Raw genomic sequence first — 26,286 nt, 5'->3', positions numbered from 1 at the left:
CGGTGTGCAATTGCCTGAATTTGGGCCATAAACTAGGTTTTTGGTTTCATTTTGCACCACGCTTCAACGGAGCTGCAGGCAAATGGGGCTTGCCAATTGCAGCCGGGCAAGTTAATAAGAGTTGAATGGTCGGGCTTTTGGCCATTATAGATGTTGGATGTGCTCCGCTTGTGGGGTTTCTCCAGTTCGCCTCGCTGCCCATACGTTTCCAATAGAACCCAAGCCCTCCTCTTTGCTCCAGCGATTTGTTCATTAGGTATTCAAATGACAAACAGAGCCGCCTGTTTAATGCGATTCTGCCTCCGACTCCCACTTCTGGCCAAATCCGAGGCGCACGTGCTGGATAATTTGGAATGCCAGGCGATGGCCGAAATCAAAAGGCAACGAAAAGGGTCCGATAAGAAATATAATTAAATTCAATTCAGTGCCTGTCCCTTGCAACACGCATGATTAGTTCGGCAAAGTCGTTGGCTAACAAAAAATCACTCGATGTTCTTTTCATCCTCTGCCCAATTCCCATTAATTACGCGGGCGTTCTTTGCCTAATTGAAATTTCATTAAAAGTAAATCAATTCACTTACTGCAGCCGCGTAGGTGAGCCTATGAATTCAATTCCAGGAAGTGGCATTGCTCGCCGCTCTGCGATAACCTTTTCATAATGCTCAATCGATTGGGAAGTGGTGATATGCGTTTATTGACTCGCCATCGGTCATCATATCTGCCAAATCCCGAAAAAAGCAATATTTTAATTGAGTGCCATTGAACAGCGAATGCTTGCATCAATGAAATAACAGATATCAGTTTCCGTCGACGTATGCAAATCCGCATGAAGAGATTAAACATTTTGCTGACCGGGCCAAAAGTATGCAAGGTTTTTACAATGCACGTTGGCGAAAAATCCTAACTACGTTCATATTTTATAGAGCGCCCTTGGGCTGTATTCAATTCATTTTGGATTGTAAACAATTGTCTGCCGCTTTGGCGCTTAAAAACTAATGGGAACTTTTAGTTCTTAGTTCGGCAAATGCCGATTGTTATGTTCAAAGCTAATGGCTGTTTGCTGCAATAACACTCCACACATTTACTTGCAAGTAAATCTTTAATGGCAAAAATACGAACGTTTAGAAATAGCATTTATTCCACATACTTGTATATTTTCTTTTGGAATTTTCTTGTGGATGGACATAAATATCCTTAGTCTAGGCTTACAGCAAGTCACATATATCACAAAGGTCACAATGCACACGAACATACACTGACAGAAACTACAACATTCACGCACAACTACTGGCTAAGGTGGGCCCAGGATTACGCCATCTCCTCGCGCATCTGTGGGCCACTGGAATGGCCACTCGGCGTGGGACCTTGCCTGCCGGGCGGCAGCGCCGTTCCAGCTGCCACGGATTTTTGCGCCACTTCCGCCGGCGCCTGTCGGTAGCCGCCGGTCAGGCGACCCACCAGATTGTTGACAGCACGCAGCGTCGAAATCGGAATCTGCGGAGGATGCGGATTAGCTGCTGTGCTACTGTACCGGCCGGAGCCGCCGAACTCACCTCGAAAATGCTGTCGATCAGGGGGCGCAGGCTGAACATGGGGTATGTGCTCTCGGCCGCGTGAGCCGGTTGGCTATCGCCGAGGGCCAAAATGGCCGCATTGCCTCCGGGCGCCGCTGCGCCCGCTGCAGCTGCTCCATTTCCGGGACTCACTCCCGCCGCCAAGCTGCTCAGCAGGAAGGCGGCGTTCTGCTGCAGGCTGCTCATGGCTCCCATGGAGGGGGAGGATCGCTGCTGGTACTGGCCGTACTCCTGGCTGGGGTAGAGCACCATGTTCTGGACGGGCATGGGCTGCAGCAGCGTCTGCAACGATACCAAAGGCCATTTAATTTAAATATTCATTGAGCTACTGCATCAAAATGAAACTGCACACATTTTTGGATGAGTATTTCCACTGAGTGCCAGTTGCTGCGCATTTGAATAAGCGGAGATCAGGTTTCGGTACTCACATCGTTCAGCAGCACCAACTCGTGGCGCTGGCCACGCGCGTATCCAGAGACGCGGGTGAACTCGGTGACCAGGTGGGACATGACCACGAGCAGGACAAACCAGACGAAGCGGTCCATGGCGGTGATGATGATCTGGAAGAGAAGAGGCGTGGCAAGCGTCATAAAAGGAGATCCAACAGAGTCACCTCCAACTGCGGCCCCACATCGTTGTTGAAGCGCATGCTGGCAACACATTGATCTTGGCAATCCGCACTTGAGCGGCACTTGTTTGGTGCGCCGCGGACGAAAACGTAGTGAGTTGCAAAGTCAAGTTGCACGAATGCAGCGGCTGGGTTTTCACTCTGGCCAGCAGCCATGGCTGAAACGTAGGCCAAGCAGTCGCGTATCGAGTTTGGAAACCGCAGTCGAGATCTGCTGCCGCGACAGAATCTGCTGCCTGTTCTGAGCTGCGATGTGTCTGCGATGTGGATTAGACCAAGGCCGGGCAACCAGTTTGCGTTTCCAGCTGGATGCAGCGAGTTTTTCCACTTGGCAGTGAGTGAATTTTCCCGCTCCGAGCATTTCGAAAGCCGTCCGTCCAAGGCGAAAGGTTAAGTCAGCGGACTGCGGACTGCGGCCCCGCATTTAGTTACGAAAATAGAGCCAAGCCATCCATCAATGGCCGTCTGGGCTTGTGTTTGCTTTTGGGTTGTCTGGCTGGCTAGTAATTCGTAAAACAGCAATCAAAAATGGCAACATAAAAGCAGCAAGTGCAGAGCAGGTCAAAAGCAGCTCCACCGGGCCATGACACTCCACCACTTTGGCAAGGGGGGCTGAGCAGTTGACCAGTTAACCCTGCAGTTGCTGTTGTCTAATTGTGGCTCGAATGGCATTTAAGCGAAGCAGAGATTCTGCGGCAGCCCTGACACAAATGCAGCCGCCTAATTAAACAAATAATTGAACAAATCTCAGCCGTGACCCTTGCTGGCCAAAGATTCTGTTGGCTTTGTACTTGAACACATCAATAAGGGCTTTCGTGTTCGCTGGACTTGAACAAGAGAAATACATTTTTTAGAGAATATTTCGTTCGGTTGGCATAATCATGCGCATATCAATTGGAGCTGATATTTGTCATACATTTATTTATTTACTCTTTAAATGCTCACAAATTTATGCGAAAAGTGCGGGGGAAATGTATTGAAAATTGCTTAGATATTCCATACAATTACCACATTTTTATGTCCATTTAAAATGCAAATAGACATAGGCTTGCAAAACGAAAATTCTGGCCATTTCAGTCAACAAATTGAGAGATTTTGGCACAGAACCGTACGTGCAATTAAAATAACGTAAAAACTATTCCCAGCAATATAAATTACAGGGCCAAAACTCAAGGACTCGAGTGGTGTCCTTTTTGATGCATTCCACACCCACTGGCTTAGTGAATTGTGCGTAAGAATGTGAGCTTCCATTTGCATGACAAAAACCCAACGAAATACTCGAAATAAAGGACACAAAACGGGGGTGTAGGAATAGTTGTCCGAAGCCAGACCTGAATGCGGGATTTTATTGTGCCCCATGCATTTACATTTTGCAATGCAAATTGAATCTGTTTGCAGCTGGCCAAGTTGAATTACGGTCAGCCAACTCTGCAGACTCGGCCAAAAAAAGCATTTGCTCGCCGAGACGTTTCCGTTTGCATACGAGATACGAGGCGTATGCGTGATATCTCGACGACCAGTCGACAACCAGTATCACGCATACGCCCCGATGTCTCGTAATTGTTGCCATCGATAGCACAGCACCGCACACAAATCTGTGCCACCGAATCTCTGTTGACTTGGGCGCGCAAAATCTTTTTGTTATTCTTACTCAAAATTTTCGGGCAAATATTGGGCGAGCAAACAGAAGTCTAAGCGTGCGGCAGGCAAACAAAGGCGCACATTTGGCGGGGGCGTGGCCAAATGGCAGGACACACACATATGCATGTATGCATGTATTCAAAAAGAAGATTGAATTTACGAAAATAAGCAGAGTGTACTTCGGGCGGCAGTCCACGAACTTCTTGTTTGTCCGCAGCCAATAAGCGTTAATTACTTTGCCAACAAAGTGGGCTGCAGCGCATGGGGATGGCAGGTGGCAGGTGGCAAGTGGCAGGTGGCAGGTTGTAGGTGGCAACTAGCGTCTTCCTCCTCGCCACTCGAGCTTAATTATAGTTTCGGTTGCATATTAGTAGGCGAGGGCATTACACCATCTCATTTAACTTTGCTAATGAGGTAACCGCAGCAGCTCGCTTGGCCATCTGAGTGATTTGTATTGAAAGCCGCAAGGAGCCCAAAGCGCTTCCTAATTGGCCACTAAATGCAGTGGTTGAATATACAATTAAATCACTCTTATTTTGTTAGGCAAAAGAATAGGCCCTTAGACTTGTTCTGATGTTTAATCCATAAGTTTTTGGAGAACAAAACCTCCGTGAATTGAATAATTGGATTTGGCTCTTTTCGTTTTGACTACTTTAACGTTTTCCAGTCTGTTTTCCACTCCACTGCTACTGCCACTGACCGGTTTTTTTCGTTTTGTTCTTCTTTCTGTTATTTGATTTCCTGAAATTTCACTCATAATTAGCCACATTATTATTATTATTTCTTTATAATTTGCATTTGATTTTGTTTCAGCCTCTGTTTCGTTTCTTATTCGTTTTGCCCGCAGGGCGGCTCAACGAATCGGGATATTTGTTGTTTGCGTTTTACTGTTGCTTTCTTTAAGCTTTTGGCCGCCAGCTGTTTGCCCGCCAAAATGAATACTAATTTATTCTAATCATCTCAAATCCAATATTGCGCCAGGTTCTGGGCGCTGCAAGCCCTTATCCGACAGCAGGAACGAGTTTTCCCCGAAAGCATTCTGCGCCCTAATTGTTTTCATTGATTATTAATTTGGATATTCTCGCTCCGGACGGCAATTCTGACCTGGCGTAAATGGGGCTTTTGTTTCGCAATTACGGGGAAGCCGGGCATTCAGATCCAGATTTGTTTGCTCGACTTTTTGCCGGTGCTCTTCGGTTCCCTGGTTCCCTGGTTTCTTTGGTTTCCCTGGTTTCTGCCTGCTGGCTTTTGACTTTCCCGCTGTTCTGCTGTTCTGCTGTTCTGAAGAGCGGTCTCGAGTGCCGAGCAATAGTTTCGCTTGTTTGGCCTGGGCTCGCTTTTAATGAGCCAGCACTAATTAGCAGCCAGTTTCGGAGTGCCACTCGTCGGAATCAGCATCAGAGAATCAGCCAGAATCAAAAGTAGACTCATAATGGGCGCATTCCATCTGTACTGCTGACTTTGGCTTATTTTTTGGCGAAGCAGGAACTCACCTCGTTTGTGATGTAGAGGCCGCGCTGCGGCGTCGTCGTTGTGGTTCGCATCGTCAATTTGGCAGTGATTTCCAGTCGGTGTTCCCTTTTAAGGCAGAACTTATCACCGGACGAAGTGTTCTTCTCGAGTGCAGCTGCGCGACTGGGGAAAACGCGCAGCGCATGCGCCGCTTTTATAGCTTACGGTCGTCTGTTACAAGAAGAGAGCAACAGCCCATCTGCTCTCATGCACTGCAATGTAAAAGTTTGCACTTGAGTGCGAGCTTAACAGGTTGCATGTGCATGCGAATGCAATGCGGGTGCGAGGGAGAAAGTGCACTTCTTTCACTCTCAGCCTCTCCGCTGTTCATGTAACAGAGGAAGAGATCGCTCGTTCTGTTACAATATAGCAAAATTGCAATGTGTACGTTAGCTGATGCAAAAGAGAAAGGAGGGAGCAATAACTACTTTCGTTGTACTCTGTTATTTTTTTTATAGAGCACGGTCTTCTGTTACAAGAAGAGAGCAACAGCCCATCTGCTCTCATGCACTGCAATGTAAATGTTTGCACTTGAGTGCGAGTGGGGAGAGGGGTGCAAGGGAGAAAGTGCACTTCTTTCACTCTCAGCCTCTCCGCTGTTCATGTAACAGAGGAAGAGATCGCTCGTTCTGTTACAATATAGCAAAAATGCAATGTGTACGTTAGCTGATGCAAAAGAGAAAGGAGAGAGCTATGACTACTTTCGTTGTACTCTGTTCTTTTTTTTATACAGCACGGTCTTCTGTTACAAGAAGAGAGCAACAGCCCATCTGCTCTCATGCACTGTAAATGTTTGCACTTGAGTGCGAGTGGGGAGAGGGGTGCGAGGGAGAAAGTGCACTTCTTTCACTCTCTGCCTCTCCGCTGTTCATGTAACAGAGGAAGAGATCGCTCGTTCTGTTACAATATCAGCAAAACTGCAATGTGTACGTTAGCTGATGCAAAAGAGAAAGGAGAGAGCTATGACTACTTTCGTTGTACTCTGTTATTTTTTTTATAGAGCACGGTCTTCTGTTACAAGAAGAGAGCAACAGCCCATCTGCTCTCATGCACTGTAAATGTTTGCACTTGAGTGCGAGTGGGGAGAGGGGTGCGAGGGAGAAAGTGCACTTCTTTCACTCTCTGCCTCTCCGCTGTTCATGTAACAGAGGAAGAGATCGCTCGTTCTGTTACAATATCAGCAAAACTGCAATGTGTACGTTAGCTGATGCAAAAGAGAAAGGAGGGAGCAATAACTACTTTCGTTGTGCTCTTTTCTGTACAGTGTTCTGAATGGCCTATTGGTTATATTACTTGAAAACAACAAAATAAACAACTTGTTTCCCTCGTTCAAGTGAGAGGCATACAAATTTAATTTCACTGGAGTGATGAGAATTCAGCACTACAATGTTGAGACATTGACCATGTGAGACTGTGCAAATCGCATGAAGAGAGAGAAAGAGAGTTGTGAATTTCTTTCTGTGCGCAGCTTTCTCAGCATCTGCCGCTGGTAACTGCAAACGGGTTCGAGGAAAAGTGGACCGCCTACTTTCAGTGTAATTGTCGGCCTGACCCACATACTCGCGCCCTCTCGCTCGCACCCAATGCCAAGCAGTAGGCGACTGCAGTTCAGTGAACCCGTGCCCGCCTATCTATACCTCGTAGTCCCAGATGTCAATGGCTGCGGATCAGTGAAGCCACCGCATCACGGCAAGTGGCTCACCTCAACTGTCTGACCGAGTTTCGATCCCAGACCAGGTATCGTTGCCCCACCGTTTCGGCCATCAAAGGTTTATGGCTTTGAGCCGGAGAGGAGTTGGGTGCACAAGGAAACTGCACCTGGGATCCACCGGAACCGCCTTGAACTCAACTCCCTGCGAGAACCGGATATGGAGAATATATGTAGATAAGAGTGCCAACAAGGAACACGTAAAGCCATAAAATATTGGAATAACGAATACCATTTTGTATTTTTTGTTTAAGTAAACGATAAACTCGGATCAATACAACCCAAACTATGTATATGACGGATGTTGAATAATGATCACCAACAAATTCGGCCAGAAATAGAATCAAACGTGAAACAAGTTCAGTAAATTCGGCAAGAAACTGTATCTACGAAGGCTAATTTGCATAAATCTGCATCAATACGTATAATTTGTGTTCTGCGGTCGGAGGCTTAGCAATAAACAATATTTATTCCCGCACAATCAATCACTTAAGCTAACAGGGAAATAAACTTACAGCGCTATTCGTCTCTATCATCTTTCCGCTCAAGTCGCAGATCGTGCGATTGTCTATTTCTTAGACTAAACCTGTTTCGATTATGCCTGATCTACCCCAATAAAAGGCGATTTGACGGCAGACAAATCACTTGCGCGCGATGGTTTCAATTGGCCAATTAATAATGCCTGACAAAGGTCGGCAGGACCTTTGCCCCGTGCCATGACTGTGCCTCAGTCATCCGCGTAATTGTTTGCTGGTCTACTTATGCATACATTACTAATCCGACGCACAGCTCAGCAAGTCACGTGTAGCCCCCACTCTTAGCCTCCACTGCTTAATTTATTTCCCATTCCGTATGCCGTTTTCGAGTGCCGCTTTCGTGGACGTAACCTTCCCACCTCTGGAAAACTGAATTAAGTCGCTGCACTGGCAGAAATGCACTTTAATTGCGCAAATAGGCGTCACGAAGATGGCTCCTCAGTGCCAAACCTAATTGGGCATAAGTTCCGCACTGAAATGAAATTACTTTCAAATCCATTGGTTCTCACTTGGGTTGTTATTTCGGTGTAGCTAGCTCGGCAATGATGCATTGAACCTGGCAGTGAATCACGCTGAACCGGCTGCGCCCTTAGGAGCACCTCACCTCGAGCTCCCTGTACAGTTTGCACTGGCTAAATACAAACATTTGAGGTGGCGCGTTGGGGCGGGGGTGGGGGCGTAACTGCGAGATTTTCGCACACTTGATAAGCAGACAGGGCTACGAGTATTTGAATGCGCCTTTTATCCCGGCCAATCAATATTTGTCTGCCAATTTTACAAATTGCAAGCAAACACATCAAGCCGGGCCCAAATGCAGGCTCGCAGCAGCTATTGACCCTCAACTTGAACTAGAAAACCAAATAGCCGGGCGGTTCGCAAAGCGTTAAATTGAACTGTATGACCAGCGACCCCCTTCCCCCCTTCCCATGTTTCGGAGCACCATTTGTTGTTGGCCGCTGACAATGCATAAAATTTGAATAGCCAAACAACGATGCTCGGCAACAACAACAAGGCAACACAACAAAGCAACAAAGCAACAATCAAATTTGGCGCTCAACGATTCTTGCACCTCTTTTATGGCTGGCTGGCCACACTTATGTATGTGTTTCAAATTCAAGCTGGACTTTATAATGGGTGTCAGCTGTTGGCATCAGGGGCTCGCGAAGGGGTTCATCCAGAAGGGGGTTTGCTAAGTGAGTTAATTTCAGTCATTGAGGTGGCCTAAAACTATGTCAAGCAAAAACTGTAACAGAAAAAAAAGATGTCTTTGAGAAAATATAAAGATTAATGTTTGGCACCAAACATACCCTTTAGGAGCAGAGATTAATAATAATATATTAAATATATTAAATATATGGGAAATGCCCCAGAATGCAGAAGTTAGCCCCCCTTTTGCGAGCCCCTGGCTGACATTGCTCAGGGTCACGGAGTAACAGTACAAGCCGATGCCAATCAGCATGGCGAAAGAGCGAGCGAAAGGGCGCGCGCGTGCGAGCGAGAGGGCCCTGACTTCGCTTGGGGTTACCGACACTCACACACGCCCATAAAAAACACACTACCGTTCTGTAAGCGCGATTGCCGGATTTTGCTTTAATTTCATTACGCGTTTTTCTCGCTTTCGCTGTTTGTTTGGATCGCGGCTCTTGGCCTTTTGTTTTCCGCTTTCGGCGTGGGCTTCGATATTGTTTTTGTACGTGACCTCTTGGCGGAAAGAGTCGGTTGATATTTGTATATTTTTAGCGTGCCCTCCCCACCGCACCCCACCCCACCCCTCCACGAACAAGAAAAGAGTAGTACGAAATAAAATAAGAAACGAACACGTGCAGATAAACGCTACTAGAGATACTCATAGCAATAACCACATATTTTCGCTTTCCACTTTGATTATTTGCTTAGCGGCTTCGGCGTTTGTTGTTGTTTATGTTTGCTCATGTATACAGATACAGATATACATGCATATGCACATAGGTACTATTTGCCATGCTAACGTGTTCCCCACCCCCGGACGGATTTGATTTAATTACAGGCCAAGTTTGTTATTGTTTCGAGTGGCGGCGGTTAGCTAACCCGTAATTGAGATAATACGCCAAGTGCTCTGGAGAAATGAACAAGGTTCATTCGCAGAGTTTAGCTGCAATTAAAGAGGGCTCAACGAGCTATCGTTAATCAGGCGGCTAATTAAAGCCAAAAGCAGCCACCTTCGCATCGGAATTGAATAAGCCCGCAGGATAGAGTATCGCACACACTCGACGCCAATAAAATCGGTTTAATTAATTCGCTTTGTTTCGATTGCCTGGTAAAAGGCGATATTGTTTGTTTGTTTCTTCTACTACTTAGAACGAATCCCATTTGCATTCTACTATGGTCACTGTGTTTTGGTATACTCGTAAACATGAAATGGAAACCTTTAGCAGCCAACACGAATTCAAGTGGTTCATGAAATGCATTCACTTTAAATTCATTCACACCTTACATTTAATTAAATCTGCCAGAAAGGAGTTCACTAAGGCGTTAAATGAGAGAAATAAAAGCGACTGCATTTATTAATATAAATTCGGCGTATAATTTAATTGGGCGAACGTGTGTTGACCCCTTGGTTCTATAAAATACAATTTAGCATCGTAATAAAAACTTGTAATCACTTAACGCAATTTACATTCCAAAAAACTGCATTTTATATCATATGAAATTAGCAAATTATTGCTTGATGGGAATTGCGATTCTAATGGCTTCATTTTGGAATTTTAAATTTAAAAGTTCAAGAAAGAACTGAAAACAAACTGTGTACTGTATCTTTTTTCAAATAATTAGCAACCCGCTGGGAACCAAAGTCATTAGTGTGTCTTAACATACAATCGAAATTAGACAATTGCTCATTCGGTTTTGGGGCCTCATTAATAATATAACTTTATCTCCTCTGCCTTTTTCTCAGAAACTAAGCCATGGGGTTCCCAAAGCTCCCAGCCATAAGTATAAGTAGGATTATAGGTACGGGTAGACCTATGTCACCTATGTGACGCGGAGTCCAAGTCTACGTGACACGGACCACGGCCCAGAATGTAGAACTAATCTTGATTCATTCGGAGCCGACTAAAAGCTCCATATGAATGCAGCTGGGCGTGCGCAGTGACGCAGATCCACTGACGTGTCGCTATATATAGCTTGATATCGTTCAGTTGGCCAAAAATACAAAAATACTTAGCCGTTTCCGCTGCATACTGGGTATCTGAGTGACGCGCGGCGCTTTAAATACCCTTGAATACATTGTAAGCGAGACGATCGATGGGAGTACGCATAAATTAGACAGCTGAGCGGCTGCTTTCGTTTCGCAGACGGAACAACTTACGTAATTCGACACGCACATAATTAATTAGAAGCGCAAACATTTTTCAGTGCCCCAACTGGCGGCCAAACAAAAGCAAAAGTTCTTAGCTCCAAACAAATGCAAATGAGCTGGGCTACGACTGAGTCACCTCCGAGTGTGTGAATACGAGCGACTCACTCGCTGTTGCGAATATTCAGATAAGCAGACGCAGATTCAGATTCAGATACAGATACGTGCGAGTATGGCGAGTATGGTATCTCGTATCTGCCAGAAGCTTAGAACCTGAAAGGAAAACTCGCACATGGCTGATTAATCAGACTGCTGGGCCCAGAATAAAACCTGAATCGGAGGTTCGACCACTATGTGAATCCACTTAAACCCTCCGCGATGATCGCAATCAGCAAAATAAATATGTTCTGTGTCTTGTATCGTTGGGACCATATATCAAACACTTTAGCAGTCGTTGGCCATCAGCATGGTTTGCTTTGGCACTTGGATGCCCTGCTGCCCAGTGATATAATACAATTGTTTGGGAAACCAATCGATGGAGTCACAGAAACCTGAGGGCATATATTATAGCACCAGCGCTCTGGCCAAGCTTCTAATTGAAATATAATTCAATAAATTATACAAATTGTCCGATATAGCTGAGCATATACACAAACATTTGTTTAGCAGAAACATATTGCTCTCAGACCACTAAACAAATGCTATGTTTACAAATGATTATATGTCGGCATACCTCGGCCAGTTTTGAGCTTAAGTTGAAGAATAAATTTGTAAATAATTTTCCACTTTTCCCCAAATATGCCCCACTTACATTCCATAAAGTTGTTAGCCCCAAAGTTAGTTTAGCATAGTTGTATTTACTTTAAGAACTCGTACCTGACTTTGCTCACATATTGTTTTTGGGAATTTATTAAGTTTGCAACTACGAGATTCGCAAAAGACTCACAGGCTTTGTTTAAAGTTTGCATTTGTGCAACTTTCACAGACAATAACCGAATCTCGAATGCGAACAGGTTGCGTGAATGCAGCCCGACAAAGGCAGAAGTTTCTTGTAATTTGAGCAATATTAAATAGACCGCAAACCATTTAGTTTAATGGAATTTCGCCCAGAACGCGGTGTGGCAACTGGCCTTTACCTTATCCAGCTGACTGCGCCGCTCAATCATTTTGGCCACTCAATCGATTGACACACTCTCGACTTGAGGTATTCCAGCCACTTTTCACTCGCGACCACTCACACTTGACTAACTATTTGCTCGACTAATTTCCGCCTAATCGCGAAACTTCTTTTCTCTGGCCACTTTTGCTTTTATCTGCTCCTCTTTTTTTGGCCAATTCTGTGGCGGAATCGAAGTGCTCGACTGTAGAACGCCGACCGCTCGAAGGCAACCGTCTCGTGTTGTATGAAATTCGCAACTGAACTGAGCTGAGCTGAGCACTTAAGAGACTCTTACCCGCCACTAGAGACCCAGACCCCGCACCCCGCACCCGCGGATCTCCGTTCCGAGCCACAATATACAAGCCTGGCTCTCGAGCGCTGGCCAATTCAAGCCGGCAACGAAGCGTCTCACGTTTTGTTTTCTTCTTATTAAATTCCATTTTGCGTTTTCTGCTTCTTCGCAGCGGCGAGAGGGTTGCCAGGCGAGTTTCTCGGCTTCGTTGGCGCCTAACGTGTTTGCTCCGGGCTCTCGGAAGGGTGGAGGTAACTGGGGAGCTGTGGAGCTGGGGAGCTGGAGCTGGGGGCTAAGTAGCCGAGCACGTAGCTCAGCTGTTCTGCGTGCGCGCTGCGCGTGCGCAGATCAAACCCTTTCGCAAGTCGACTGGAATAGAGTGATACGCACTCGCTGATACCCTGCGCAAAGTAAATGCTATGCATTCGAAAGCTGCCACTTCGATTGCCATACAGAATACTTGGTTAGCAGTGCACAAGTAGTTCAAAGCCACTATTTTCAATATTTCAGAAATTATTTAAGTAGCAGTCTGCCTAAAACTTGCCACACAAAAATAGCTAACATTTTCTCAAAGGTTAGGGATCTCAAAGCTGGAGGTAGGGTATCCACCAATCGGTGCACTCGTCTGCTTTTGTTTAATACGCTTGCGCTTACTCTGGTCGAGTGGTGCGAAAAGGCAACACTTGGCCCAAACCGACTGACTGACTGACTGACTGATTAGTTGTCGTTGGCTATTTGCTGTTTGGATGTGTTCGAGCTGCCCAGCCTCGTGAGTAATTCAATTTTATAAGCAAGCACTCGCAATGGTGGGCTGGTCTGCGACTGGGGCATTGACGTTTGTTTGGTTTGGGCAGCCGGTTGGGAGCTTTCCTTTCCGCATATGCGGCAATCAATTCGCCGTGCAGCGCGAATCGCAGACTGCAACTGTGGCTGGGGCACACCACTTTCACCTGGTCCACGGGGCGGATGAGTGAGCTGCATCACTCATACGCCGCGTGGCCCGCTGGGAGGTGGGTGCGAGTGTAGGTAGCTTACCCTGTTTGCAATTGGTTCACACTTGACTTGGCTGCTGGCGATAGTGTTCGCTATTTGACCTGTTTCTTGGTCCACAAAATTCACGCAACTGGCATTCACACGAGCGAGCGTATTGTTATTTATGCCAAAATAGGGAAATTACTGGCGAAATTTATTGATATTTATTGAACCAGCGATTAAATTGCTTGCCACCCATGCTGCGTGTGAATCAGAGTGTGACGAAAGCATTTGACCAAAAACCAATCGCTAATGATTCTGGGCGAGATGCGGCGGCTTCCTCGAAATCAAATTTGATTTTAATTTGCGCCCAGAATCTATGCATTCCGAATTTCGAAGTGGAGCGGAGGACAATAATTGGTCCAGGACGCGTACGTGATCCTGTTGCGGAAGTAGGTTCGCCTGTGGTTCCCGGAAATGTTTGAATAAACCGAGAATTCCGGGGACTGAATGGCTCACGCAGATGGATGCCATTGGGCGGAGGAGATTTCGGCACACACGTGAAGCCATTTGGCATCTCAATTATGGTCAGTTGTGCGTGGGCTCCCCATTTCGCTCCCCATCCTTGCTAGCTGGCCTCAATCAGCAAGGTTATCTTAAATGAATACACTCCAGTGCGAGCTCATCAGCTTTATCCCGAATATTTCGGTCCGAAAATGAATGAAAACAAATAGGGTGTCTCGACTAACCGATACTCTACAACGTGAGATATGTAACTGCTATACTGGCACACTGTGGAGCAATGCGCTTCAGCTTATGCTTATTGGCTTGTGTAGCAGTATACCCCAGAAACGCATTTAGCCAGGTAATGCACGGCTGAAATGTGCCAAGTATGAGGTAAGCTTATGCTGCTTTTGGTTTCTGGCCTGGCTCGCAGTGCCTCTCCAGCTGCAATTGTGCCAATCTCGTGCACTACGCTTCAAGTTCACTGTACTTTACAGCACGCAGCTTTTAATCACAGCCAGCAGTGACCTTAAGCCCCGACTTCATCTGATCTTGGGTTGTGAGTAGTTGGGTTTGGTTGGGTTTGGGTTACGGCATTGGCGGGCATTTACTCCAGTGTGCTTGCTAGGGGCAAGCGAAATCAGTGGGCCAAGTGATAGAATGGATCGATTAACTAATTCGGGCCATTCAATTGCTTTTACCTAGCACCCTATTATTTATGATTGATTGCGTCGAATGTAGTGCAAGCCAAAAGCAGAAGAAACATCTTTAATGAGTATTGATAATATACATATCTGCCGTCTTATAAACTTAATGGCCATGTGTATTCACTGGGCTTTAGTTGTTGAGTACACTGTGGTCCGCTTTATCTCCATATCTGTGCAATTATTTCATCTGCCTTGGTTGTGGTGGCGTTTGATGATCGCAAAATTAGTTTTAAATTGCCCCTCGTCAGCCAACATTCGTGTAATTTTATGTCATTTTAACAAATGTTTATCTGTTCGGACGTGGGCAAGTCACTAAACCAAAACATGTCAAGGTCGCCACGAATGTGTACATGGAGTTTGGAGTTTATTTATTAGGAGGAAAACTGCTTAGAAAACGCTGGAAAATAAAAGCATAAGCATTGAGTGCCGAGCTGAAGTTTGGCTTGCGAAATGCCAGTTTAGATTTTCGGTTGGCAACTTTGGCCATTGACCAAAATAAATAAACTTACCAAAAATGAAAGTTGCAAGCGGATTTGGCACAAAGTGCATCCAAGCAATTGCTCAAATGCTCCATTGAACTTTATGCCACAAAGTTACCATTTAAAAACGAATTTATAACGCTTTAAATGATTCCTCTACCTGTTACTTGCCGTTCAAAGAATCGGTTATAAGTATAATAAGTTGGAATTACCTTTTACCAGCTAACCCTGTTGGTTAACTTAAAGGTGAGCTAGAAACTTGAAGATGAAACGGCTCATTAAACGGGAACCGGCATTAAAACGCGCTTAAATTACATTTAATCACTTGTTATCAGTCAAGCAAGGCCATAAAAGCCCCACGCGATTGTTTGTTTGTTTGTTTGTCGATGGGGCTGGGCAATCGGATTGGGCCCATCAAGGGTGTGGGTTTTCATCAGCATAATTGTTACCATCCCCCGGAAAATCGCGGCTTTCAACTGCTCATTATTGTCATTGCGATTCGGCGGCATTTTAAAATTCAATTGTCGAGGTCTGCACGTGGCGCGACCACGCCCCCAGCAACACAACGCCCACTGCGCAGGCGGTGCACAGAGGCACTGAGAGAAAATATATCGATGAGCAAATACATTATTAAGACCTTCGGGTCTTGAAGAACTTAGGCCTGTACTGTCCAATAATATTTATTATTTCTAATATATTTAGCTTAGTTGGGTTGGGCAAAGCTTGCCCACTAACTTAAATAGCACAAATTTGTCCAAGGAGATCAAGATCATAGATATTTCTCTGGATGCACTGCCATGGTTTCCCACGTACTCGCTGTGTATTTGCGTTTCCATCCACATTTTCCGCATATGTGGCCCGCAATGCCTTTTGGCCACGTTTGTTGCCACAGCGCAGAGTCGCCTCATTTGCATTTCAACGGCACCGAGTTACCTGTGATTAAACGAAGCTGCAGGACGCAGGACTGCTCGTAACCAGCTCATTCAGCCGGCGATTCATGGCGATCATTTAACTCGTAATTGTGGGTTAATTCCGCATCCAACATTCGAGTTTTGGCAGGGTAAGTCGACTTCATTGTTTTTCACTTTTGCATCTGGAATGCCGCACTTTGATTTGCGTAGCACGTGGGCCAAAACAAGGATAATCGCTGGATGGGTGTAAGAAACCTGGATGAACCACTTGGAAAGCACCCACTTACTCCCACCCCAATTACGTCAGTGTAATCGAAGTGCATTCGATTTAAATTTAATTAATTACTGTTGACGGATTTGCGCCTGCTGCGGCACATTGCAAATGCGACAAGTCCACGTGAGTAGCTTTGCTTGCTGCTGTCCTGCTCTGTGCGGTGAGTGCCTCTCTCTCTGGCGCCGTCTCCCCGTCTCTCTCTCTCTCTCTCTGGCGACTGTGTCTGTCACTTGTTGTCGCTGTCAATTAAACGTAATCCCTTCGGCTGAGTTAAGTCCGCTCGTCTTTGTGAATTTGCGAGCTGTGCCAGAAGTCAAACTAATTTTCGACCCGCCTCAAAAGTGGAAAAGGAGAAGTTTGCTGGGCGTCGGGGCGCAAATAACGCTCATTAGCCGTAATGAGTTATAGTTGTGGACTACAATCCACATCGGACGCCAAACACGCTTTAGCGGCAATTATGCTGGGCGCCCGGCTTTTTATGGCCTGGTAGTCATAAAGTTTTGAGCTATAAATACTTTGGTCCGAAGGCCTTTGAGCCAGGCTTAAAGCGAGGCGGGGGGCGTGGCAGTTCGAGTGAAAGAGTTGGGCAGATTTTCGGGCTAAGCAGACGGGCAGCTCGCTGAGCTGACCGCAAATTGTTTGACATTTGGCACTGGGAACCCAACGAACCCAAGGAACCCCAGGAACCCCAGTGCTGAAACCGAGTAAGCCTGCATAGCTCCTGCTGACGGGCCGTCCGTCTCGCTCGCACGCCAAGTGCCGTCTCGCTTGCGCACTGGCAGGATAGTTTCGCTTGTGTTATTGTCACTTGCCAGCGGCAGTCTTGTGTTATTCTATCCAAGTTTTCCGCCACACAACAAGGACGAACTTTTTGTTGTTAATTCGTGCAAGTTTTGGGCAAGTATTTACGTGCCTCGCCGAGAAAGAGAACGAGAAAGAGAGGGCGCTAGGGCCCTAGAAAGAGAGGGCTGGCGTCGCCCACAGGCCGCCTGCTGCGAAAGTTTTGTATGTTAATGGCATAGTTTAGCCAAAATGTTTTCACTGACGCCTGCCGCCCACTCCAGATTATACATCCCCATTCATGTCCTCAAATTTTGGCAGATTCCCTGGCTCTGCACATTTTCCACGGCTCACATTGCCCGACCAAAATTAACTTTCACTCGCCACATCACCCCTCATCGCTCACTTAATGTGCCATTGCCCACGTTAAGTGACTTTCTTATGTCGGTTGTAAAATTTGCCGCTTTATATGGGACCATATGGATCCTGTTTGCGCCACCACCCATGTTTTCGGTGCACTCAAAGAAATCTGGCGCTGCAAGTTCAGTTTTTACTGCTTGAAACTGTTATGGTAGCATATAAACCAATGTTTTTCCAGCTATTATTTCCCAATGCCGCTGGGCTTTTTGATCAATTCACACATACTAACTACCAATTCCTTTGAGTGGAAGATAAAACCTAAGCCAGCATAGCTGCGGTTAAATATCGCAGCACTGAGAAAGCTTGTAATTTACTGGAGTACACCGCGCTGCAGATGTCCTTTTGGCCCATCCTCAGGTCGCATGTGGCTGTTGGCCAAGTTAAGCCATTGACAAAACTTTCGCCGAGCTAGTCTGAGCCGTTTTTCTTTTGATTTAGTTTCGAGAATTCGAAACTTCTCGGCCTGCTCACTCGAATGTGGCAACTATTAATTTGGAGTCAGGGCTGCTGGTTGTTTGTATACAGTTTTAGCCGAATTTATTTAGTTGCTAATTAAATATAAAGTTGGCCAGCCCACAGGGGAGAACTTACTGCCCGCACCTGTTTGGTTCTGTGGCTCCTCATCAAGCGGCTCGAGTGGCTCACGTGCGTAGCCACTTGCTGCTCGAGAGCGGAGGATTCCTCAATCCCCATCAGCCCGAGCATCCATTTGCCACTCCTGGCTGTCACAGTAACCCGGGCAGCAGCCACTTGCTGTTGCAACCGCATTAACATTCTGCTTAGCAACAAATTACATTCGGACGGGGGATGTGGGCAATGAGCCACTTCATCTGAGTGTTCTGCACGGCCAGAAATCAGCTCGCTGTCTTGGGGCAAACAAAGGGAAGGATTTCGGTTAAGTGGCAGATAGCATACAAGTGAAATGCGCTAGAGCACTCGCACTTCTCCCAGTGCACGAGACTGGCCAGCTCACTTGAATCATCTCCCCCAAGTGCAATGGACTACTCAAGTAACCGCTTTCCTGACTTGCAGACCGCTGCTTGAAGTTGTCGGGGAGCAACGATGAGCACGGAAAATGATGATGGCGATGACGAGGTACCGACGAAATGAGCCAAGTGACCAAATACAATTTCCGGGTGAAGGCAAACAGCTGAGTCTGCTTAATGTACACAGCACCAACGTGGCGAACTTCAACAAAACGATTTTAGCAGCTTGAGTTGTTGTTTGTTTTGATTAAAAATTAAGCATGTCCTGGGTGCTGGGTCAGTTGTGGGCCAGTTGTGGGATAGGGACCTCCAGTACGTGCTCGGCTTGGGGAATTAGGCGGCCTGCAGAAGTAAATGCGTTCCGTAATAAATTCAAATCAACTTTGGATGCCCGGCTACATAGTCATCAAATCGATTGGAACACAAAGTCACACCCACGCACACGCACACGCGCACATTGGAAAGTCCTGTCCCAGGATGCTCTTTAGTTTTTGCCAGCTATAAATTTTAGCTGCTGGGTCCCTTTTTGGCTTCCGTTTTACAATGTTCACTTTGCAGATCCAGCGCGGACTTTGGACCGACTTAAGCGCATTACGGACTCGGACTCCGGCTGCGACTCCGGCGGAGATTCCGGGACTCGGACTTGGATTCGAATTCGCACGGAGGGCGCAGTCTTTTAATGTCCTATCGCTTGTGCAAATAAAGTAGAAGCGGGCAATGGCATTTGGCTCAAGTCTTGTTAGCCGGGCTAAGCAATTGATTTGTTCGTTTACTGCCTTATGCAAATTCGTTGATGGATTCGTTGATGAATAAACAAACGTCCAGTGCAGCACACGTGGCGTATACTTAATAAGTTGGCAGGATAACAGGCAAGCGGCCAAAGGTCACGACATCTGTTGAGATAAGCGAGCTATTATTCTTCTTTATTCCTCTCATTACCTTTATGAGTTGGCGTCCACTTCCGCTACTTCGCTTTTGGAACCGGAAGCACGGGGCGGCCATTTTGTATGCAAGCACGGCCAATGGCTTCCGGTTGCAAATGCCGTTGCTTAGTTCCAGGAATTTAAGGAAAACCCCATTGCACTCAAAAGATTAATCTGCTTACAAATGATAAGATGCAAAGCCAAGCTATTAAAGAAGAATTTATTGGAACTATGCTTAAGCATAACTTAATTTAATAACTTAAATGAATAATCTTCTTAGGATTTATTTAAAGCATTTCACAGAGTGGAATTACAGCACTGTAATCTTACTTTCTCATGCGAATAATGATGGTAAAAAGGGAGTAGGCCCCCTTGAGGGTGGAAAAGAACGTGTCCAGGTGGACTCTCATCATGCCGCCAGCCACAGCGGTGCTCCTCTTCAGAGATCGCTCCACGAACAGCATCATTTTGCGCTTGAAGCTCCTCTCCTGGTTGTGCCAGTTGCAACTGAAGGCCGCGTAGTGGAGCCGTCCGAACCAGTACTCGTTGTCGGTGCCGAAAAAGCAGGACGGGAAGATCTGCAGCGGCATGGCCATGGAGTAGAAGATGAAGTATATCCGCGACATGGGCTCGCTGACGAAGAAGACCAGGGCAGCTATGCCGATGCACACATTCAAGGCGGTCACTGTGAACTGAATGAGCATGGGCAGGGAAATGAAGGCCTCGACGCGTCGGAAAAGTCTGGAAAACAGTTGAGCAGTGAATGGAACAAGGGCGTTACGAGGTGGCTACCCACTCCAGAATGTGCTTGTGATCGGTGATGCAGGCCTCCAGGTCCTTTTCCGCATCTCTGGCCGGATCCAGCCCCACCTCCTCGAATCTCTTGTACAGCATTTTGATGTGGGACGAGATCAGGCACAGCACCACCGCCGGAAAGCAGTCGCTCACATAGTTCTGGAGCAGCTGGAACGTGATGCCCACTATCTGGTAGGCGTTCGCTATGTAGTAGTTCCGGGTGGAGTGCAGCCAGTCGAAGGGAAACCAGGCAGGGTACATCAGGCCGCGCTCCTCCTTGAACAGAAAGGAGAGCTCGGCGAAGAGGGCGCACGGCAAGTAGATGCCGATGAAGACGTACAGCACGTTCCGCAGCTGGACCCTCACCTGTCCGTAGATGCCGCGCTGCACGGGACCCGCGACGCGCTCATCCAAAAGCCTCAGCAGCCGCTCCATCTCCAGCACATCCTTGATGTTGTAGGCGTAGAGCAGGCACTTCACCGAGCAGGCGGTGCAGGTCGCAAAGGTGGTCAGGTTGAGGATGTCCTCGGTGAGGGTGCGATTGCGAAAGAGCAACATGCCCAGGTGGACGGGGTAGCACAGGGTCACGAGCACATTCGCCAGGATGCTGTAGCACACGTATAGCTGCTTCCAGTTCTCGATCCGCAGAGAAGCCACTCCCAGGACGCGCCAGGCGGTCCAATGGCTCTTGAAGAACTCCAGACTGTCCACTCTGACCTCCGGCATGGTTCCTTGAATTCTCAGCTTTAACTGGCGTTCTGCTCACTTAAGTAGCGTTTTGCTGATGGCTCAATTGGTGCGATTGCCCAATTAGGTAATTAGACTTGCGTGGCCAGCTCAATTAGAAATAGAGCCACCTGCCGATGAGCCAAGACTTCCCAGTGGGCCATCTTACGGGTGCTTAGCAATTGGTTTTAACGCATTGCATTGAGTAGGGCTTTCACTAAATTGGGCATCCATTTTTAGGTAATAATTCGGCAGCTTTAATTGGCTATTTTTAAAGATGAAAAGCGCTGCATTTCAGAAACAAAGCAGAGCTAGTGCGGGAAATGAACTTTTTAATGTGAAAAAGCATGAATGCCACACAAAGGTAAAATGGAAAAGTTGTCAAAAATTGTGGCGACTGTGACGACATTGTTGCACAACAATTTGCACTCCATGCTGATTTCAACAATGGCAGCAACTAAAATGCGAAATTACACGTGTCATAGTTTCAGGTGAGCAGTTCGGCAAAGCTTTCGTCGCTTTTATAATTAATAAAACCAGCGCATAAATCTCCATTATCGTTTTCGACCCACTTTGCATTGCTGCTTTTGTCAGCGGTTTTTGTCGCTCAAAACGCGCGCGCTAGAAAGTATGCTACAGAATTTATGGCGCACTCGCTGTCAATTTTACAATTTCGCAATTTTACAAGCGAACATGCGAATTTATGGCGCATTAAATTATTCGCTTCGTGAAAGTTGCCGAGCCGAGCCGGGACTTACTTGATATTTCCACATGGTGCATGCAATTAGCATGTCCAGACGCAGCCGAGCAAAAAACATGTTGCCATATTGTTGACAGCCCCATAAATTGTTGCATGCACGTCGAAATGGCAGCGGGCCAAGCAGGACAACATCCGGAAAAGCGGCGGAAAATCGGGCAGCGGAGGGGCGGAACAACCTCATCGCACACATGCATTTAGATGCATCGCAGCTCGCCGTTCGAGCACAATCTAAGGTCTTAATTGTGGCATTTTTCCACAAAATTCCCAGCGACATTGTCACACTCTGTCTCGCATTTACTGTATGCAAAATCCCTTGCCGCCATGTGTGAGTTGCGGATGTGGATGTGGATGCCATAACCCAATTACGGCGCATGCCGCAAGTTGCACGTCGGATGTCGAGATGCATTGACTATTTCTGCGGGGAAGCGTTGCTACAAGGCACTAAATTTGATCTCTTAATTTGGGTTCAATTAGGCGGAAACCTGAATCGCTGATTGAAGTTTCAACAAATCCTTTACTCACTTCAAAACAAAGGATGTTGGTCTCAGTTTTCGCTGTGCAAATGTGTTGCATGTTCTGATTTTGGCAGCAACACAATTAAATGCGAAAATAATACGTATACAGCAAAATGTTAGCTGCAGCATTAAGCTAGTGATATGTTGATATAATATTTCACAATTTCCCAATGACTTCAATTTGCTGTTTAAATTTCACGACCAATTCAAGCTGCAGCACCCTCTCGGCAGCCAGAGGACCCATTTGCCTTCCACGTGCAACATGCATTCAACATTAGCTCTAATGGAATGGGTAGCATTTAGGGGAGCATTCTTGCACGGCGCCTGAGATCGTGTTCCAGCTGCTGTCAGCAAATTAGAACGACAACAATGTAATTATCATAATTAAAAGGCAGCCCCAGTCGCCCGAAAACCGAAAACCAAAAACCCAGAACCCACCCATCCACGTGCTCGCCGAGGGAAAAATGCTGTGGAGCCCGCCGACCGGACACGGCGGCCATGAATTTCCTATTAACAGCCGTTCCCAGAGACAAAAAAAACAACGTGCAACATTTACGACGGAGCTTTTTTGCTGGGTACTGGGGGTATTGGGGGTAGTGGGGTGCTGGGGTGCTGGGGGGCAGCTGCATAATTGGGCCAGGTCGCTAATTGTAAAACGGTGCGCATTAATTGCGTCTGCAGCGTTGCGCATTTTGCGGTCACCTTCCCGATCCCCGCGAAAGCCGCGCTCCAACCGCTGGGGACCGCAAATTGCGATGATGAAAGTCTTATGCAATTGCACCCCATTTATGAAGGAGGCGGAACGTGTTGCACTCGGGCGGATGCAGCTGCTTCCGCAGTGCGTTCTTATCAGTGCTTCTTATCAGCACGGTCTGCCGACTCGCAACTCACCACACTGGAATGCCGGACATGCCGAACAGCTGAGCAGGAGGCTCCTTACCGCTGCGCATGTCCAGGAGGCGGGGGAAAACATAGAAATTTGCGAGGTCCTTACAAGTCTTATCTATTGTAAGATTGCTCCTGAAGAAGTAGAATCGCAGAAGATTGGAATCGTAGCAAGATTGGTAATCCTTTTGGTTTCTTAAGATTCTTAAAATGACAAACTGTCGATTGTAAGACAATTGTGAGGTCCTTAATAGAAGTCTTATCTATTGTAAGATTGCTGCTGAAGAAATAGAATCGCAGCTAAAACAATTCACGATAAATTTCCATATAGCAAGATTGGAAATCCTTTTAGTTTCTTAAGATTCTTAAAATTACAATCTTAAGATTGTAAGTCAATTGTAATAGTAATGTTTTCTGATAAATAATATTACCGTCTAAATCGTAATTGATTAGTAACTGATAGCAGTCTCACGTGTATTGATATACAAGCTTAAAATAAATCCAATAACCCAATTGAGTTCAGCGGAGTTGCATGCAACAGTTTACTGTGCGCCAAAGTCTGGCTTATCAGAGGCGAAGCCGCCGCTTCCAGTCTAATCAGAAACATCGCTGGAAGGCTCTCGCAAGAGAGCGCGCGCGATTGGGAGAGCGGACACTAACCTGCCTCAATTGGGTACGGCTTTCACTTTCTCCGGCGCTCAGCTGCTGGTCCACAGACCCACAATCGGCGCCTCGGGTCGCCAGCACTCGGCTTTACCGTTCGTTACGGGGCGTGGTGAGTTCGCGAGCGCACGAAGCCGACTTTAAGGCTGGAGTTCCGAAGTCGCGCGCCGCCTGGCAGTTCGCTCTGAAGCGCGTCGCGGCGTGGTTGTGCATCCATCGTGGGGTCCTCCAGGTACTCCCAGAACTAATCCGATTCCATCGAGCCAGGATCGCGTGTTTGGTGAAGTGATCCCAGTGGTTTAAGACAAGTCTGCGACCATGGCAGCGACAGTTTAGTGACAAAAAAGCGGTTTAAAATCATATAACTAAAGCCCACCTATAGATTAACTCAACGCGGAGTAGCCTGTCAAAGGTACGTAAGCACAAGGAAACTTGAAGCAGCCGAATTACACAAATCAGGTTTATTCCATGCCCATTCATGTAAGCCCCAACGGCCACTGTGGCTCAACCAAAAAATGCTGTGCCCTGCTCCGCAGCAAATGAATGCTGTGAAGACCAATTGGTTATCTGTGCGGTTGGCCTGATCCTCTGACTGCTCCTGTGCGAGCAGTTGCTGCCAAATGCCTGTCCATTGGGCATACGTATACGTAATGCCATTGTTCCGACAACAGCTTACGCAAATCGCATTCGCCTGCATCTGTGTGCATTCATGGGGCAGCTGGGAACTTAAATACCCGTGCACGCGTTGTGGGCTGGATGCGAAGGGCAAAAAGTGCGGCTTATAAATGAGTTAACAAAAGCATAAAAATGTAGTGCCCCACTCGATGCACAGAAGCCAGCTGACAGCGGATTCGAAGGCCGCACAGGATTGCTGCCCAAGCGAAAGTAAATAATAAATTTCATTATCTTCCGCTGGGAGATTATTTTCAGACTGCAAATACTGCAATACAGCGCGGAGTGGGTGAAGAGGCACCTGCAAGTCAATTAATTAGGCGGAGGCCAGGACGCCGCTCCATGTCAGGAATCCGGGTGGAGGGCACACCGAAATCACTCATACGCCGTGTGTGCGCTGCCCGGCCAGGTGTAAAGCTGTACTGACTTTTACTCGGAACTTTATTTTCGGCCAAGCTTTATTTTGGGCCCACCTTTGCTTTCGGCCAATTAATGAAACTCCTTTGTTTGGTTGGAGCATTCGGCGTACCAATTAACTCGGCGCCATTTAGCCAAATGAAGAAATTATGCTTCTTTGATGTCAGCACATCGCCTTGGCAAAGTGCGAGTGCCAGAATTCGGGATCCGAACGACTTATTATGCGCTTCATTCAAGTTAATTGCCATCCTCAAATCCCGAGCTTCTGTTCCAAGTCATTGTTTTAATTTGGGCATTTACCTGCACGCTCTTAGCCGGTGTTTACTTTCACTTACCCCCACTCATCCGCCCCGTAATACTTTACTTTGCATACAAATGGGCCAACTGGGCGCTACTGCTTTATGAATGCAAATTTGCCCAGCCTCCTGCTGATGCCTGCAGTTCGCCATTGACCCATGCTGCGAAGGATGACAGGATGGGGGATGGAGGATGGAGGATGGCAGGACGCTGTGGTGTCACTGTCAGCTTCAGTTACTTATTTGCATACAGTCGGAGAAATGTGCAGGGAAAGAGTTCTGACAACTTTTCGAGTCGGAAAGGCATGGGCAAATAGTGGAAACTTGCACAGAAAACTATTGTCCTTTAAGACTACATGATAGCTTCGTTATGTCCTCGAAATGGCAATGCAATTAAGAGTTATTGCTTGTGGGCCTGATAATGTATCTAAAATGTTACAATGGTAGTGCTACTTTTGTTGCCTGAGATGAATCAGTGAAGTATATTACGTATATCTACTTTCTCCGAGTGTTTCCCTTGTCAACAAAAGCAGCACAATACCGAAAAAGCTGCGAATAGCTACAAAACTCGGAAAAAAGCTGCAGATACCAGCACGCAACGCTCTCCGTTGGCAGCTGATTTGCCTTCCACTTACTCGGCGTTTACTTAGCAAAGTCCTTTTTTAAAGGCTGTTCTAAAATTCAACAGCTATTCCAGGCGCGGACTTCGCCGGAACGGATTTGGGGCAAACAACAAAGTGGCAGCGATGTAAAGCCGTAGAAAGCTGCAGCAAGGGCATGAAACGATGGCTACACGTGTCTGGGCTCAAATTTCATTGAGATTCGCTTAAGCAGATTTGATTTTCACTACCTAGGGGCCTCCAGTGGTTTTCCAATTTATCCGCATTGGTCAATCGCTGACTGGGCTTGCATAATGTGCGAGACATCTACTTAATCCTCCTTTCGGAAATTTAATTACGGAGGCGGCATGTTTGCATTTATCCACTTGTGTACATTGAAAACAGCAACGTGTATTTAAATCAAGACTACACTTTTAAAGTGGATTTTGCATTTCGCCAGCGTGGCTGTTCGCGCAGTGTATTTGTGCTGTCTGTGGATGTGTGTTTCATTTAATTATTATTTTGACTAAGACCTTAATTCATTTGACCATTTACACAAGCCTCGTAAATGTAATTAAAATCAAGTGACAACGCCATATTCGAGTGTCTCGACTATCA

The 26,286-nt window shown here is 46.6% G+C and overlaps 2 protein-coding genes across 4 annotated transcripts; both read right to left on the bottom strand.

The window, feature by feature from the left end:
- Positions 1–1,120: 1,120 nt before the first annotated feature.
- On the bottom strand, positions 1,121–12,352 carry LOC6547810. Of its 3 annotated transcripts, none has more exons than XM_001976367.3 (4): positions 12,070–12,352; positions 2,003–2,134; positions 1,554–1,856; positions 1,121–1,494 (listed from the first exon to the last, which is right to left on the bottom strand). In XM_001976367.3, exons 1-4 carry the CDS (start codon positions 12,097–12,099, stop codon positions 1,309–1,311), a joined length of 651 nt encoding a protein of 216 aa, XP_001976403.2. In that variant the 5' UTR covers positions 12,100–12,352; the 3' UTR covers positions 1,121–1,308. The 3 variants fall into 3 exon arrangements, with proteins under 3 accessions (XP_001976403.2, XP_026836780.1, XP_026836779.1); XM_026980979.1 differs by lacking the exon at positions 12,070–12,352 and adding an exon at positions 5,337–5,486; XM_026980978.1 differs by lacking the exon at positions 12,070–12,352 and adding an exon at positions 2,206–2,286.
- Positions 12,353–19,666: 7,314 nt separating this feature from the next.
- LOC6547811 (odorant receptor 59a) lies at positions 19,667–20,861 on the bottom strand. The gene is made up of 2 exons (XM_001976368.1): positions 20,137–20,861; positions 19,667–20,081 (listed from the first exon to the last, which is right to left on the bottom strand). Exons 1-2 carry the CDS (start codon positions 20,859–20,861, stop codon positions 19,667–19,669), a joined length of 1,140 nt encoding a protein of 379 aa, XP_001976404.1.
- Positions 20,862–26,286: the final 5,425 nt, after the last annotated feature.

Source organism: Drosophila erecta, unplaced genomic scaffold (assembly GCF_003286155.1).
Source record: "Drosophila erecta strain 14021-0224.00,06,07 unplaced genomic scaffold, DereRS2 tig00000092-arrow-pilon, whole genome shotgun sequence".
Lineage (NCBI taxonomy): Eukaryota > Metazoa > Arthropoda > Insecta > Diptera > Drosophilidae > Drosophila > Drosophila erecta.
Note: the sequence above shows the minus strand (reverse complement) of the source record. Positions and strands in the feature narration are given on the sequence as shown.

What these genes read in the sequence shown, in the direction of transcription:
- LOC6547810 (XM_026980979.1), bottom strand. Translation starts at nt 5,387, where the DNA reads ATGCGAACCACAACGACGACGCCGCAGCGCGGCCTCTACATCACAAAC. An exon ending in GCCTCTACATCACAAACGAG is followed by an intron (nt 2,135 to 5,336) that starts GTGAGTTCCTGC and finishes CTTCTCTTCCAG; the next exon opens with ATCATCATCACCGCCATGGA. An exon ending in TGATCGACAGCATTTTCGAG is followed by an intron (nt 1,495 to 1,553) that starts GTGAGTTCGGCG and finishes CATCCTCCGCAG; the next exon opens with ATTCCGATTTCGACGCTGCG.
- LOC6547811 (XM_001976368.1), bottom strand. Translation starts at nt 20,861, where the DNA reads ATGCCGGAGGTCAGAGTGGACAGTCTGGAGTTCTTCAAGAGCCATTGG. An exon ending in GATCACAAGCACATTCTGGA is followed by an intron (nt 20,082 to 20,136) that starts GTGGGTAGCCAC and finishes ACTGTTTTCCAG; the next exon opens with ACTTTTCCGACGCGTCGAGG.